The following is a 17,083-nucleotide window of genomic DNA, read 5'->3' as shown; positions in this document are numbered from 1 at the left end:
AAATTGTTGTATATAGTGTTGTATATTGCTGGCCGAGATTTTTACACTTGAGCATTTTTTTATTGCCATATGGCAGCTTATGTTTCGTCCACGTGTACAAATGATTGGCTAGGAATGGTGGTATGGTGTTATTTTAAGATGTGTTGTCATTTTAACGCACCCCTATGCTAATAATAAGACTAAAAGGGTCTGTTTGATAAGTTAGTAATGCCTAGATATAGATATATATATATATATATATATAGGGAGATGATCAAAATAAGTATGTGTTTAAATCCAAAAATGCAGCCCAAATCTTGGCCCTAGGATTAGATGATCTAATGGTCAATAATTAACCAAAAATACGGAAGGTCATAATTAAGCAGTTTTAGGTCATATTATAAGATTTGGGTTTATGTCATGTTAAGATCATTTTAGGTCATGCTTTGTTAGCATGACCTAAAAATAAACTAACTATGACCTAAAAATGCCCTACGTATGACCGCGTTCTGCGTTTCTGTATTTAAATCTGGTCTTCATAGATTAAAACCCTATATATATATATGACTATTTGTAGGTGTTTGATATAATAGTTACTCTATCATTAGAGCCTGTGTTTTCCTTCAAAGTCCATCCAAGCCCGCATATTTTTCCTCAAAATACAATGATATGTATCTCACCAATTTGATCGGATAGCATTTCTTGTCTCATTTATTTTTCAAGAATATTTTTTTTTCCATTTCATACCCTTACATAAATCTTCCACATAAATCTCATTTATACTCTCACTATGACTGTCCAGATTTCGTACCACCGTGTATTCAATCTTCCACAAAATCTGATGGTTGTTTCTCTGTTCGTTTTCTTGCTGATAAAAAATATGGCAGAGATGATATTGTGGCTGACCAATTTTTCTCTTTGATTTTCTCTGTTCAAAAGTTTCAACCAATTCTTTCTTTTTGATTCCCTATATGAGCCTTTGGTTGATCTGGGCTTATTTGATTTTCCAAAAATTTTGCTTGAATTAATAGAGGAAACATTATGTCACATCCCTAATTCGAAACCTGCATTATTTTGCATATTATCATATTATATCGCCATTGCATATTATATTGTCATTTATATTACAGAGATATTAAGTGTGTCATAAAGAATATATTTATTTTTATGATCGAGTCGATATAGTCGAATATATAGATAGTTTTGATTCACGAGAATTTTAAATATGAATGTGTATATATTGTATAATAAAATTAGTGTATATATGCCATAATTATTTAAATGTGTGTGTGTGCGCGCATATGTACTAACGTGAATGAGTGCATGGAATTGTGAAAGTATTTTGCGCATTAATTATATATATATACACGTTCTTATACATATAGGCACAAAATTAAGTACGACTAATCTCCTAATTACTAACTCTATTTATACATTTGAATTTTGACTATTAAATGATTTTTGTAAACTCATGTTGTAGGACACGTAGCACCACGATTGCCACTTGGAGTAATAACATTCCAAATTGTTGGTTTAAGTCGGCCAGTGCAACGTTAACATTTATATACAATCATACATTTTTATACGCAATTTTTTTTTAGAAAAAGAGATATTAGAAGGGGTTAGAAGAGGTTAGCGGAAGAAAAAAAAAGTAAGGAAATATTTTGGGGCATATAGGTGAGAAGTTTATTTAATCTCAATTTATACAATACACTTTGATTTTTAATCATGCGTATGATTTCGATTTTATTTTAGTCATGCGTATGATTGCATCTATATATTTGATGTATATATATATTTTTGGTTATATGTAGATAGTAGTTAAATAAATTATTTTCTCCAATTAAATCTTGCGTTTTATAATTTATAGGATCAAGGGTTGTAAATTATAACTCGGATTCAGTGGTTCAGTAAGTTTTCCTAATCATAATCTGGTATGTATAAATCACACTTTTAATTTTACATGTTTTATGTGCTTCTTTGCTAGGTGTTAAATAAAGTGAATAATTTGATTATATGATGTGACTCTGATATAATTATGTGTTATTTGATATAGATGGTGGAATATGGTATGAATATGTGATTGGTGCAATTGATATATTTTATATATTGTAAATGAATTATATGATAGAAATATGTAATTGATGCAATTGATATGTTTGCACATGGTTTTGGAATTATTTGAATCATTAGATTAAAGAGAATCTGTGACAGTCATGCCCTGGGTCTGATATACAATGACAATGGACCTACGGATCATATACAATGGCAATGGACCTACGGGTCATATATACAATGACAATGGACCTTCGGGTCATATATATGTATACAATGACAATGGGACCTACAAGTCATATATACAATGGCAATGGACCTTCGGGTCATATATATATGTATATATACAATGGAATCCCGGACAGATACCAGGCTTGATTTGTCACAGAATAATAAACAGAAAAGAGTGACATATGCATATCTATATGGAATTATTTTTAATATTTGCTGATTATTGTTATATATATTGGTTAAAGAATATATTGATATCTGCGATGTAGAATTAAAGATAAGGTTTATATACACTGAGTTGTGGCTCATATAAACCACTAATATTTTTTAGGAATATGATATCAGTGAAACTTTTGGGTTGACGTGGGTCAAAGGAACTCCACATGTTATCAGGGTCGGCAGCTGACGCGTTTTGACAACCTTCTCCTCCTCATCATTTTTGCATGTAGATAAATGTGCAGTATATAGAGTGGTGAGAGGGTCCCACTATGGTTCAGAATATTTTGAAATATGTACTTGATATATGGTGGTTTTTTAAATTTTATAATATGTGTGCTTTATGTACTTGATGTGTGGATTATTTCTTTTAAAGTTTTGATTTTATTTATCGTAAGTACAGGAGTCATAAGGGTTGGAGTGTGACAGTTTAGGTATTGTGACATCCATGACCCAAAATATGCATCATATATTTGTGCATTTTATGATGTTTTGCACATTTTATTGTGTTTCAATTTATAAGTACATTAAGTGGATATTACAGAATATGATATAGCTATATTATATATGTAAAGTATACATAAATATATTCAAGTAAGCTAACGAAATCATAGTAATGGAATGGTATACGTACGCATAGTGTAGTATAGTATATATAAACTAATTATGTGGATGTGGTGGTGACATGGTTTAGTGAAAATATATGTATATATTGTATAAATACATTAAAAAAATTAGTAAGTTATACATCTATAAATAGTATACTACAAATAAATATTATACTCAGTGGCCTACATAAAAATAGAAATAGGCTCCAGCTCTTCTTTATAATATATATATATATATATATATATATATATATATATATATATATATAGAGGGATGTATTCACATCCTTTTTTCATTTTTTATTTTCTTTCCATCTCAATCTCGGCCCTCCATATTCAAGATTCTATGGCCGAAAATAGAGCCTGATTAATTCAATTTTAATCATTAAAAAAATCGAAAAGGGCCTAAATGGTATTAACATTTGAGTTGGTTATGGTAAGTTACTTAATTCTCTCCATCAAAAGATTGCAGCGGTTATTTCCTAGGATTCCACAAATCTTCTTCTCTTTCATTGTTTATTCTCCTAACAGTCTCCATTGAAGACCACCGGTGTTCTACAAATTATTTCGAAAATTCCCTTGATTTTATCTCCTTGTACAAAATCGAATTTATTAGAGTAGTCGTGCATCCTTTGCGTTTTCTTCAACAATGGAAGAAGGTAATTTAAGTAGTCTCTATGTTGATTATTAAACTGATTTGTTTACATGAAAACCATTTTGGTGGAGTTTTCGTTAATTGGAATGAGGTTTTATCAGCGTTTTTGTCGTGTTTGATTATTTGGCTTATGTTTCTTTATCCCCCAAGGGTTTCAACACAAATTTATCGTGCAATAAGGTTATATTTACAATCTCATGGTTTCAACACAGATTTTTGTCGTGTTTGATTATTTGGCTTACGTTTCGTTCATCCCCAAGGGTTTAGCAATCCTTGGGGCTAGGGTGTAGTACGCATTGAGTTCCACAACCGTTTCCAAAGTGAACGAGTTTAAGTCATTCGTCTAGGGTAATGTACGTATAGTACTGTGTAATGGTTATTATTAACTCAGTAATGGACGATTTCTCTTTTGTAATGTATATGTTTGTTGAGAATATTTTTTTGTGATTTTTTCACAGTGGCCATTGTCTTAGTCTTATTAGTCCATCCTCCGGATGTGGTGAAGATCAAGTGACACGCTAGCAGCTCCGCGAGTCATTTGATTTCCAAGAGGGAAAAGACTATAAAGGTGGCTACCAGACCTCTTAGACGGTGTGAGGCGTGCGATGAGATGGGACATCACGACCCTAGAAACTGTCCAATGCTTAAAGAGATGGCGAAGGAGAAAGAGCTTCGTAAGGGCAAGAGGAAATCTTGATGTATCTTGTTTTTCGGTTTAGTCTTATTATTCAATTTGTTGTCTTAGTCTTATTAGTCCTACCACTGTCAACATTTTATGCATAATAATTTTACATTTTTACTCAGTTAATGTACATTATTGTTAATGAAGTTGTACATTATTGTTTACAACCACTTATTCGAGTATAGTTCATTATTAGACACATTCTGTACACTAAACATAATATTAAACTGTTAACGTACATTATTATTCATGAAGTTGTACATTATTGTTCACAAGGACTCAACTTACTGTACATTATTATTCCAATTCATTTCATTACTAAGTCCATTCTGTACATTATTCGGTTAATTACATCCATTATATAATTTTTTTTCATTTTGTTGTACATTAATATTAAAATCCAGTTAACTTGTTCTGCATTATCTTCTTCCTTTTTTACATTATTAAGCAGTAACGTGACATTATTCGATACTTTACATCCATTATATGTTTTGTATTAACGACATCATACACTAGTACCAAAATATGATTCTGTTTGCAAGTAAACATACTCATTAGAAATTGTTCAAAACAGACCAAACCACAAGTCGACTATTTTCCCTTCCAACATCAATTATAAAAAAAAAAACAAAGAGTTCAAAGTAATATAAATATCGTATGCGATCATTATCCGTGGAGTCAGGGTTTTTAAACAGTTCAAGAACTCGGACGGGGTCCGTCGACAGTAGAGATGGTCGACTTTCTACCCCCTCGGCTTCTTTTACTCTGCGCCTTCATGAGAGGTACTAGTCTCGACCCTTTGCTCAGCCAATCTATCCCTGAACATTTGCACAATCGCAATTGGAAGAACATCATCACCACTTCGTCAATGTCCAACCTTGGCTGCTTCGTTGCTGTCAAGCATTAATGCACAACACTAACTGTATAATGTACAAATGTAATTAAATAATGCACCCACGAATATTACATTCTCTCAACCATTGACATTTTTTAAACCCAATGCATCTGAATTAAAACTGAAATCATAATGTACACCACTCCCTACAGTAATGTACACATAGCAGCAAATAATGTACAAATGAAAATTAAAACAACAAAAAAACTTTTGTACACCAAATGACAGCAAATAATGCACAAATGAATATAAAAATTCATTCATTTACAGTCATGTTATCAAATAGATGGATGTAGCTTCAATCAAAAACATAATGCACAAAACTTACTACAATAATGTATACATTCATCAAATAATGCACGAAATTATATAACGTTTACTCAACCAAAAACCATAATGTATACCAATCCATATAATGTACAGAACAAATAATGAATACCAATGGCAAAGTCCAGAGTTATCTCACTTGAATTCTGGGTGGGTTGGCTTTCATATGGTCTTCCTCTTTTCGTCATACATGTTATGGCAGAAAAACCACAATAAAAAAACAATTAGATTTCCTCAACAAAATCCACCAAACCATATGTCTGAAGGAATAATTAATTACTACATTGTTCTATAATGACAGAACCGTAACAAAAAACAAAATTTAATGAACTACGCAAACATCGACCAAGGGTTTGTGAAAATAATGACATAGTTCGGAAGAACACAGTGAATCGTCGACTAGGTTGTGTTTTAACGCCGATAATCGATGATTAGACGGGAACTAACCAAAAGTTGAAGCTTTTATAACCTTACTCTGTTGTCGAACATAGTGAATTGTCGACTAGGTGGTCGCGCATGGAGGGAGAGACACTTCAACGGTGAACCGTTGACCGAAGGTTGTTTCCGCGGCGGGGGAAATTGGGGGCGACCGATTTCAGTGGTGTTTCGTGGATTTGGGTGGCGGCTAGGGTTTTGATAATGAGGGGAATTGGGGGCAACCAATTTTGATCGTGGGTTGAGGAGTGAGAGGTTTGGAGGGAGAGAGAGAGAGAGAGAGTGAGAAGATAGAAGGTCAATCATAATACCACTTAATTTTCGCACCTGCGGTTTTGAATCGTGTGTCATTCCATTTTTTTTACATTATTACCCTTATAATGCACCAAATATATGAAATAATGCAACACGGGATTAGTTATTAAATCATCATCTGGACCGTCCACCATTTACATCTAATGGTTGATATTAAGAAGGAAATAGACACTAAGATATATATATATATATATATATATATACACACGTGGACAATTTTAGTTACATGCATAAATAAGTAAATATGTGTCACCCAATTAACTAAAATATATATAGCTAAGTCGGCAATGTGATAATATCAAAAAATTAGCTAAAACATGAAATATATAAGTTGAGTGGCTAGTGGCAGCCGACGGAAAAATATGGAGAAAGAGATGATAAAAAAGAAAGGAAGAAGAAGAAGAAGAAGAATAGTTTACCTATACTAGTTGCCAAAAGAAAGTTGAGAAGGAACGAGAGCAGAAAAGAAGGGTCAAATAATATGAATTGGGAAGTAGAGTCAGATATTGGAGTGTATTATCTATCTTAATCAGGTGTATATAAATCACACTTTTAATTTTACATATTTTATGTGATTGATTGCTATGTGTTAAATTGGAGTGAATATTTGAATTATATGATGTGAGTTGAAATGGTGATGTGTTATTTGATATTGATGGTGTAATATGATGTGGATATGTGATTTGTGCAATAGATATGTTTACCTATAGTATTGGAGTTAATTGATGGAAATATATGGATATGTACTTGGTGCAGTAGATATGTTTGATGTATGGTATTGCAATCATTCGAATCATGGGATTAAAGAGGATATGTGACAGTCTTGCCCTGGATCTGATATCAATGGCAATAGACCTACGGTCATATACAATGATAATGGACCTACCTACGGGTCAAAGAAAATATGCAAAGAGGGACCTTCGTGGAAAGGTCAAATCAAAGAGGGGCCTTCGTGGAAAGATCAAATCAAAGAGGGGCCTTCGTGGAAAGGTCAAATAATTAAAAGGGACCTGCAGGTCGTATACAATGGAAATCTCGGGCAGATACCAGGCTTGACTAGTCACAGAATAATAAATTGAACAGAGTGGCATATGCATATGTATATGAAATTGTTTCTAATAATTGTTGGTTATTGTTATATATATTGATTAAAGAATATGTTTGATTTTGAGATGTGGAATTGAAGGCAAGGTTTATATACACTGAGTTGTGGCTCATATAAACCACTAATATTTTTTAGGAATAAGATATCAGTGAAATTTTTGGTTGACGTGGGTCGCAAGAACTACATTTGTTATCAGGTTCGGTGGCTGACGCGTTTTGGCAACCTTCTCCTCCTCATCATTTTTTGCATGTAGATAAATGTGTAGCATATAGAGTGGTGAGAGGGTCCTACTGCTTTTCAAAATGTTTGAAATATGTACTTGATAAATAGTGGTTTTTGAAACTATATAATATGTAAGATTCATTTACTCGAAATGTGGTTAATTGTTTTAAATTTTGAATTTATTTATAGTAAGTGCATAAGTCATAAGGGTTGGGGTGTGACAGTTTAGGTTACGTCATAAGGGTTGGAGTGTGACACATTATCTGTTGTTCTTGAAATTATTCCAATTTTTTCAATTTTGGGGGAGGCATTGAAGTGTTCTTAATTAATTACTACTACATGATTAGATTATTAACAACTAATAAGTAATTAAAAATAAGGGTTTTAGGCCAATTTACGTGTTTTTAAATATATAAATCTATATAATATTTTGTCTGCCAAACAATAACAAAAAAAGCTTCATCTGCGCTTATCTTAATCAGAAGCCCGCATTTCTTATCTTCATTTGCATATCTTCTTATATCCTATCTTTCTTATCAAATGAGCCCTTAGTGTAGGATAAAATACTACTGTATTTAGTAAATAAATTATGTATAGAATATTAGAATAAATTAGTTGGTTTGAAAAAATAATAAACAATATTATTAATTAGTTTACTGAATATATAATTGAATGGAGTATTAAATAAATGAAATTTTAATTTTTAAGTATAATTAAGGTTGTTATTATGTCAACACAATTGAAGTGACGCGGTGGTAAAGGAGTTGGGCTTGTAAAAATATATTCATGATATAAAAGGAAAAGGGCGGTGGCATGTGTGGAACGAAAGGGCCCTCTGGGACGGACCTTCCATTGTGAATGCTCTTACTTAGTACATTTCATGAAACTCGGGTCAAGTTAAATTATACAGTAGATGGAATATTTAGTTTCATAACACCAATCATAGTTAATAGGAGTAGTTAAAAAGTACTCCCTCCGTCCCATAGTAGATGTCACACTTTCCTTTTTAGTTTGTCTCACAAAAGATGTTACATTTTCTCTTTTGGAAAAAGTTCCTTCTCATATCAATTATAAAATTATATATTCTCTCACCACTTAACACACAAAATAACATCTCCTAAAATCCTGTGTCATCTCTCAAGTGTGACATCTATTATGGGATGGAGAGAGTACTAAGTATTTGGTTAATTTCATTAGTTAGAATTTGTTAATTACTCACTCCATTCCATAGTAATAGTCATTTTGCCATTTTGGTACGTTCCATAGTAATAGAGTCATTTCCCTTTTTAGTAAAAGTCAACACATTTTTTCACACCTACTTTACTCTCTCTTACTTTATTCTCTCTACATCTCTCTACCTTTTTCATTTTCCACTTTACTCTCTCTTTACTTAACTCACCTAACACAATTTTTTTTAATCTTTGTTCCGAAAAGAACTGCTTCCATTACTATGAAATGAAGGGAGAACTATATTTGAATAGTACTATCCAATGTTTTAAAAATCGGACCAGCAAGTGAACCGGCGTCGTTACTTGATTACTGGTTCAACCGGTTCACTAGTCGAACCATTGGTTGAACTGGAATACTCCCTCCGTCCTATAAAAGTTGAGACAAAACTTTTGGGCACAGAAATTAAGAATTTATATTAAAAAAATAGGAGAGATGAAAAAAGTAGGAAAGATAAGAGAGAACAAAGAAAATAATAGAATAAAAAAAGAGTGATTAGATATTTTGTCTTTTGTTAAAAATGGAAATGACTTAACTTTGTTGGGACGGAGTAAAAAGGAATACGATTCAACGTTTTTGGGACGGAGGGAGTACTATATATATATATATATATATATATATATATATATATATATATATATATATATATATAGGGTTTTGATCTATGAAGACCAGATTTAAATACAGAAACGCAGAACGCGGTCATACGTAGGGCATTTTTAGGTCATAGTTAGTTTATTTTTAGGTCATGTTAACAAAGCATGACCTAAAATGATCTTAATATGACATAAACCCAAATCTTATAATATGACCTAAAACTACTTAATTATGACCTTCCGTATTTTTGGTTAATTATTGACCATTAGATCATCTAATCTTAGGGCCAAGATTTGGGCTGCATTTCTGGATTTAAACACATACTTATTTTGATCATCTCCCTATATATATATATATATAGGGATGTATTCAGGTCAGAACGCTAAGTATAAGTAAAACTCAAAACACTTGCAGTCCATTGGATCTTATGATCTAACGGTTAGATTAATGCCACGTGTCATCTAATGATGTAGAATTTTGGACTAATAATGTAGCTCGGATAATAATGTAGCATTTTAGTTTAATAATGTACAGTTTTAGTCTTACAATGTACATTTCTAGTCTAATAATGTACCTCGGCTAATAATGTAGATTTTTAGTATGATAATGTAACTAATCACAACCATCCAATCTAATGATCCAAGGGCTGTGATTAGTGCTGTGTTTTACACTAAGATGCTGTAAGGACCCTAACACACCCCTATAGGGGAGTGTGTACACGTGGAGTGTTAGGTTGCCACCACCCCTTAAAATAACACCATACCACCATTCCTAGCCAATCATTTGTACACGTGGACGAATAATAATCCACCACATGGCCCATTTTTTTTTCAAGGATAAAAAAAGACGGGCAGTAATATTTAATACCTTATACAACAATTTTTCTTGAACAGCAATATCCAACACGCTAGACAGCAATCTATAGATTGCTGTCTACCGTATTGAATATTGTTGTGTAGCGTTTATAATATTGTTGTATAAGTGGTGTCACGGTGTCACTTTAAGAGGGGTTGTCATTTTATATATATAGGTTTGTGTTAAAATGACAACCCCTCTTAAAATGACACCATGATCGCTTATACAACAATATTATAAACGCTGCACAACAATATTACAAACACTGCACAACAATCTATAGATTGTTGTATAGTGTGTCGGATATTGATGGACAAGAAATATTGCTGGATAAAGACTAGCAAATTGCTGACCGTCTTTTTCCAGATTTTTTTTTTGCCACGTGGCAGCTTATTATTCGTCCACGTGTACAAATGATTGGCTAGAAATGGTGGTATGATGTTATTTTAAGGGGTGGTGACACCCTAACATGTCCCTATATATATATATATATATATATATATATATAGGGTTTTGATCTATGAAAACCACATTTAAATACAGAAACGCAGAACAAAGTCATACATAGGGCATTTTTAGGTCATAGTTAGTTTATTTTTAGGTCATGCTAACAAAGCATGACCTAAAATGATCTTAACATGACATAAACCCAAATCTTATAATATGACCTAAAACTACTTAATTATGACCTTCCGTGTTTTTGGTTAATTATTGACCATTAGATCATCTAATCCTAGGGCCAAGATTTGGGCTGCATTTCTGGATTTAAACACATACTTATTTTGATTATCTCCCTATATATATATATATATATATATTTATATAGTAGTACTAAAATTTAATTAAAATGTTTTATCAATAAATATTATAGTATTATACATTTAATAGTATTATTATAGAAAACAAGTCTTGTACTAGTATTATAATATTTAATGACATTAAGTTTAAATACAATAATAAATTATAATACAAAATATTAAAAACTAGTATTAAACTTAGGCCTACTTATTCAGACGGTTCCGGTTCTAACCAGACCGGTTGATCGGTTAACCGGTTTTAAATTTTCATAAATCCTAGATGTTAGAGTTTGTATACTAGAAATCACATTTCGAGTGATTGGATACTGCAAAACTCTATAGTTTATTTTTCAATTAATGCAACAGATTATTTTTGTCGTAATGTTGTTATGTTTTACATTTAATGGATGTTTATTGCATATTTAAATGTATAACCAACGTAACAAAGTCTAAGTCTTTGTTTTAGTAGACCGGTTGTGGGCGTCGTTCACTGTAAGGTAACACGGTCAGTTCTAAACAAAGAAAATAAGAATTTCACAACCTAGATGGGCCTAGACTACCTATCGTGAAAGGTTGCAATATCAGTCCGATTATTTCTAAGCCTTAATGAAATAAGATGACGTTGGTGTGGTATAGCATTGAATTGGATCTAACAGCAAGACGAGTCTTTATGCTATCTACTGAAAGATGAGGTCTTGATAATTTGTTTCTTAATCAATGTACGTTAGCATTGAGCATACGGTATTGATTGAGCACTACTTTGACTTGCCAATAGGTGCGGGTTTTTCGTAACCCAAGAATCTTGGCATATTGGGTAGTGTAGATTAATATCTAGAGGTGCTAGGATTGCTATTATATTGAATCGTGCGCGAGCTGAGTCTCGTTTGATAACGTTCACAAGAGGAGCTCGAAACGAGGATTTTATTATTCGGAACCTAGCTAGTTGGAGTTTGATTACTCTATGAATAATAAATAAGTGTTTCTTGTTGAGTCCACTCTTGGAGTAAATATGTTAATTAATTAAGTTCATAGCAGACACTAATTAATTAATGAACGTTTCTATCTTAAGCGCGGGAAATAAATAATGATAAATATTGGAAACTCGAATTACTTGTAATCTCGAATTTGGATGGGGAGTGCAATAGGAGAATAAATGAGACAGAATACACAATTTTACAGACTAAAAATTCGTCCCCCTCTAGCAGTAGAAGAGGACGGAATTTTTGTCCTTCAGCTCCCTCTGTGAGCAGTTTTTCCGTCCTCCATTATTCGAGTCCTTGTACTTTGGTGAGATCAGCCCACACTGATATCAGCGTACTGTCCGAGAACCAGTCAGAAGATCCGTGGTCTAGTAATCAAGATCTTATCTTCGATTCTTTGGAGAATCAGAAAGGTAAATTGGCTAACTCCGTAGGAACATGTTTTAGGATTTCAATTATGCTAAAACGTGTATGAATTCAAGTTATGAGCATGATACATGTGATAATTGCGCGAATAGAATTTATCTAAATAATCTGATAAATAGATCAGGATTATTATGTAATCGATTTAAGTACGCTTCCGCTGCCAACCCTTTCACTGGAACCGGAACCGGAACCGATCGGTTCCGGTTTGGAACCAGTCGGTTAAGAACCGGTCGATTCCGGTTCCGAACCGGAACCGATGTGTAATTTTAATTCAAAATTATTTATAATTTTAAATAGTTCAATACTAAAAAAAAATAATAATCCAACATCAATAAATATAACAAATAATACCTAAAAATTCAAATAAGTACATAAAAAGTAAAAACCAACAATATAATAATATTCATATATGGATAAGAGTGATGCCAAGTGCAGTAGGTCGGACTACTTTATGTTAGCAATTTTTTAATTAAAAAATAGGATTTCTAAACTTTGGCAATTTTTTTTTTAAATGAGTTTTAAAAATTGAATTACATTTTTCTTTTTTTGGCTAAACAAATATTCAATGGAACTTCTAATAATAATTGATCTTGTTGTGACTTTTTGGTTTATAACGGAACAGTTACTAAATTATTCACAAACAAGTTAAAATCGCATGTTAATGAATTATTACATAAATTTGTTAGTATAAAATTAAATTTCTATCATATGAAATGATATTGTATTTGTATAAGTTCTTTTGTAAATTAAAAACAAACTTCAATTAAATTGGATTTATTAGTATATTAAATTATTAAAAAATAAAAATTGAATTATAATCCGGTTCCCGGTTAGTAACCTGTCGGTTCCGGTTCAGAACCAAAACCGATTTTATTTAAAAAGTTGGAACCGGTACCGGAATCGGAACCGGTTTTTCCTGTTCCGGTTCCGGTTTACCGAGAACCGGAGAACTGTTTAAGTACCCCTAATTAAACTCTATGTATAATTATAAACTCCTATATTGTAAAATATTAGTGATTGTAAAAGTATAATTAAAATATATGAAATATATTATAATTAACAATTGCATAAAAGAATATAAAATTAAAATGAATTATTAGTTTCGGTGGAAAAAGAATTTCAGATTTAATGTATAAGAATAATTAATATTCAAAATATTTCAAAAATGACCATGTGGTGGAGTGTTAAAGGAGTTGGTATTTAGAGATGAGGTCATGTATTCAAGTTCTAGCAACAACAAATTTTAAAACCATTTTTTGAAAAAGTGAAAAACCGGTTTCTGGTTAATGTTCGGACCGGTCTGACCGGCCAATTCCATTGGTTCGCGGCGATTCAATGTGCTAGTTGTTTTTAGGTTGAACCGGTCTAACCAGCCGTTCCAGTCCGATTTTTAAAACACTGGTACTATCATAGGAGTACACTTTAATGTTTGCCCAATGAGTTGCACCGTATACAACTGAAGTAGTGGCTGTAGAATAAAATTGCATCAAATACAAGTCATTATTAGAAAGAAAAAGAAATGAACACACATAAAGACAAATCTATAGACATAATTTAACATAAAAAGACAAAAAATTAAAAATCACATAAGCACACACTGATCTGGAATACTAGGAGGTTTCCACGGTTTCCACGGTTCCCTCTACCATCATTTGATTTTTCTATCTCATTAGTATCGAAATGAACCATCTAACCAAAGAAACGTGAAAGTTGGAGCTCACCAGATAATGCAGTACTTGAGCATTGTTTTTTTGACATACAACTCGAACACGAAGCGCTTCTTCCTTCCCGAAAAACTCCTCTTGTTCATCCAACACTTCTTTCGCCGAACTCATTGCTGATTCGCTACAATTATCCAACAAAATTGATTTCATGCTGTCTTTTCTTCCGAGTTCTGCAGGGATCATCGTCAGCCTTCTCAATCCATACAAACAAATCTCCTGAAGACGAGGAAAGTCGTCCGACATAATCCAATTTTCAAGATCACCACACATCCCCAATGACAATAACTTGAGGGCTGGAAACTGGCCTTCACATGTTTCCCACGTGCATGTTCCGAAGAAACCATGTTCCAACACGAGCTTCTGAAGAAGGGGCAACGAACCTATCTTCTGCAACATGTCTTCCAACTCAAAATCAAATGAGGCATTGATAGTCAACTTCATGAGGGAGTGTGGGAAGCTAATATTGTGCAGATACTCTTCACATCCTTCTTTGATTGAGCAACGGAAGGTTTCCAGCTTTCTCATACATTCGAGATAGCTCAGACAGTTATGTCTCTCGATTAGTGACTCCACATACCTAATACGCAATTTCTTTATATTCGGAATTCTTTTAACCACCTCTTCATTCAGATTGAAATTCTTCACCCCTGTGAGCGTGTGTAGATTCTCCATGACAACAATTTCGTTGTCGCGGCTTGGAGGATCTGGCAGATGCAATCCTCCTGACGCGCATTCGACATGACTAAGTCGATGCATTTTCCATATTTCAATAGGTGCTATTAGGTTATTCCTGGATGAAATAATAAGTGTATGTAGATTCCAAAGCAGATTCACTGAAGAAGGGAATTCCGACGATGAAGCAGCTCGAACAGCAAGGTATCGTGCATTCACGAATCGAAACACGTCGTTAAGGAAATACTCATTGTGTACATACCTAGTTCTATCATATGCATTCACTGTCCTCAACAACATAGAATCCGGTAAATGAGAAAATCTAGGATTATGACAAGTATAAGAACGAGAATCAGACGTAGTTTCCATAGGATCGATGACTGAAATGCCTCTTGGAATAACAACCCGACGTTGCTTACTTAAGCCTCCAAGACTATCCTGACTTAACACACAATAGAACCTTTCTTTTCGAGCTTCTTTCAAAGATAGATCTCTTAGTAAATCATGAATCTTGCAATACTTCATGTTACCGAGTAACCCCAACTCATGAACTATAACGAGATTTCTGTCAACTAGCTCTTTCAAGTACTCTTCTGCAACTGTTTCCAAGCTTTTATTGTTTACGGGTTTGAGAAATCCTTCACAGACCCATAGGTTGATGAGGGTTGAGACTCTAATTGCACGATCTTCCTCAAACACTCCCATATACATGAAACACGGCTTTATATGGGCAGGTAAATGGTTATAGCTCAATTTTAATATTCTAAAGCAATATTCTGCATTTTCAGAATTCACAGTTGAACTCAAGTTTCCTTCTATGTGCTCCCAATATTTTCGTGTAGGTTCGGATTTTGCCAAAAGGCCTCCAATTACGACAATTGACAAAGGAAGTCCATTACACTTTTCCAAAATTTTCTTTCCAATTTCCTTGAGTTCAAATGGAAAGGGTTTATCCCCAAAAACAATTTTGGAGAACAATTCCCAACTGCTATCCACCTCTAAAAAGCTCATATCGAGTGTATGGGATTCGCTCAACTCGGAAGCCAAGTTTGATAGCCTAGTTGTTACCAATACTCTACTTCCATTATCGTTTTTTGGAAGGAAAAACTTCAACTTATCCCACACTTCTATACTCCACATATCATCCATTACAACGAGATATTTCCCACCGAATAAATATTTGTGCAACTCTTCTCCTAATTCGTCCTCACTCTTGCCACTTGACTTCCCTCTTATCTGATCGAGAATTTCGCCAAAAATTTCTCCTATATTATAACTTTGAGACACCGTAGCCCAAACACAAACATCATAACGATCTCTTATAAGTGGATTTTGAAACACGTGTGTGGAAAGAGTGGTCTTACCAATTCCGCCCATCCCTACATTGGGATGACTTGGCGATCGAGATCTCCTCCAACGAGCTTATCCATGAGTTCATGAACCAAATCATCAAACTCCACCATGCAACTCTTCCTCTTTCGAGAATTGGCTCTGAAATCAGAATGATCGGAGACATCTCTCTGCTGCTGACGACACTTAGCTTCATCCACCTCTGTTTGTATCAAATCAAATTCTTGTATTATCTTCTGCATACCTTCTTCACGATCATGAGTTGTTGCTGCTGCAGCAAGGTGAATATTTTCAACTAAATACGACTCGATCACATCTTCTGCTGCATACGTTGCATCTGCAATGCGAAGCTCCAATGCATCAACTTGGTCGCCCTCAAGAAATTCCAGCAAGAAGTTGAGTTTTTGAGTGAGAGATTGAACTTGTTTTTGTTGGAGAGAAATTGGAGGAGAAGGATGACACTTGATCTCATCTATAATATGTAAGTTTTATGTCTCACACATGTGACACGTGATAGAATCCTAAATAGAATTGGATTTTTAATATAATACATTGACTTGGTATTAGACACTTTTTTCCCTAATTATTAAATGAGACGTTTCTTAGACATGTGATTAATTATCGGCCAAATCAATTAGTCGTATAATTTCAAAGACTAATAAGGAAAATGGAATTATGGCCTTAATTACAATTTATTGGCAAATCATATAATTCCTACTCCTACCAAATG

The 17,083-nt window shown here is 33.3% G+C and overlaps 1 protein-coding gene and 1 long non-coding RNA gene across 2 annotated transcripts; one reads left to right on the top strand and one right to left on the bottom strand.

The window, feature by feature from the left end:
- Positions 1–1,573: 1,573 nt before the first annotated feature.
- LOC125191237 lies at positions 1,574–4,561 on the top strand. Its single transcript, XR_007171068.1, has 4 exons — positions 1,574–1,656; positions 1,850–1,913; positions 2,597–2,737; positions 4,203–4,561. It is a non-coding gene; the product is annotated as an uncharacterized LOC125191237 (long non-coding RNA).
- Positions 4,562–14,268: 9,707 nt separating this feature from the next.
- LOC125189843 (putative late blight resistance protein homolog R1B-8) lies at positions 14,269–16,380 on the bottom strand. The gene has a single exon (XM_048087071.1). It carries the CDS (start codon positions 16,378–16,380, stop codon positions 14,269–14,271), a length of 2,112 nt encoding a protein of 703 aa, XP_047943028.1.
- Between the last annotated feature and the right edge of the window lie 703 nt (positions 16,381–17,083).

Source organism: Salvia hispanica, chromosome 5, assembly GCF_023119035.1.
Source record: "Salvia hispanica cultivar TCC Black 2014 chromosome 5, UniMelb_Shisp_WGS_1.0, whole genome shotgun sequence".
NCBI classification, from domain to species: domain Eukaryota; kingdom Viridiplantae; phylum Streptophyta; class Magnoliopsida; order Lamiales; family Lamiaceae; genus Salvia; species Salvia hispanica.
The sequence above is the reverse complement of the archived record's forward strand: the minus strand, read 5'-3'. Positions and strand labels throughout refer to the sequence as shown.

Bases quoted from the DNA above. Each gene is read 5' to 3' on its own strand.
- LOC125189843 (XM_048087071.1), bottom strand. From the start codon at position 16,380: ATGGGCGGAATTGGTAAGACCACTCTTTCCACACACGTGTTTCAAAAT.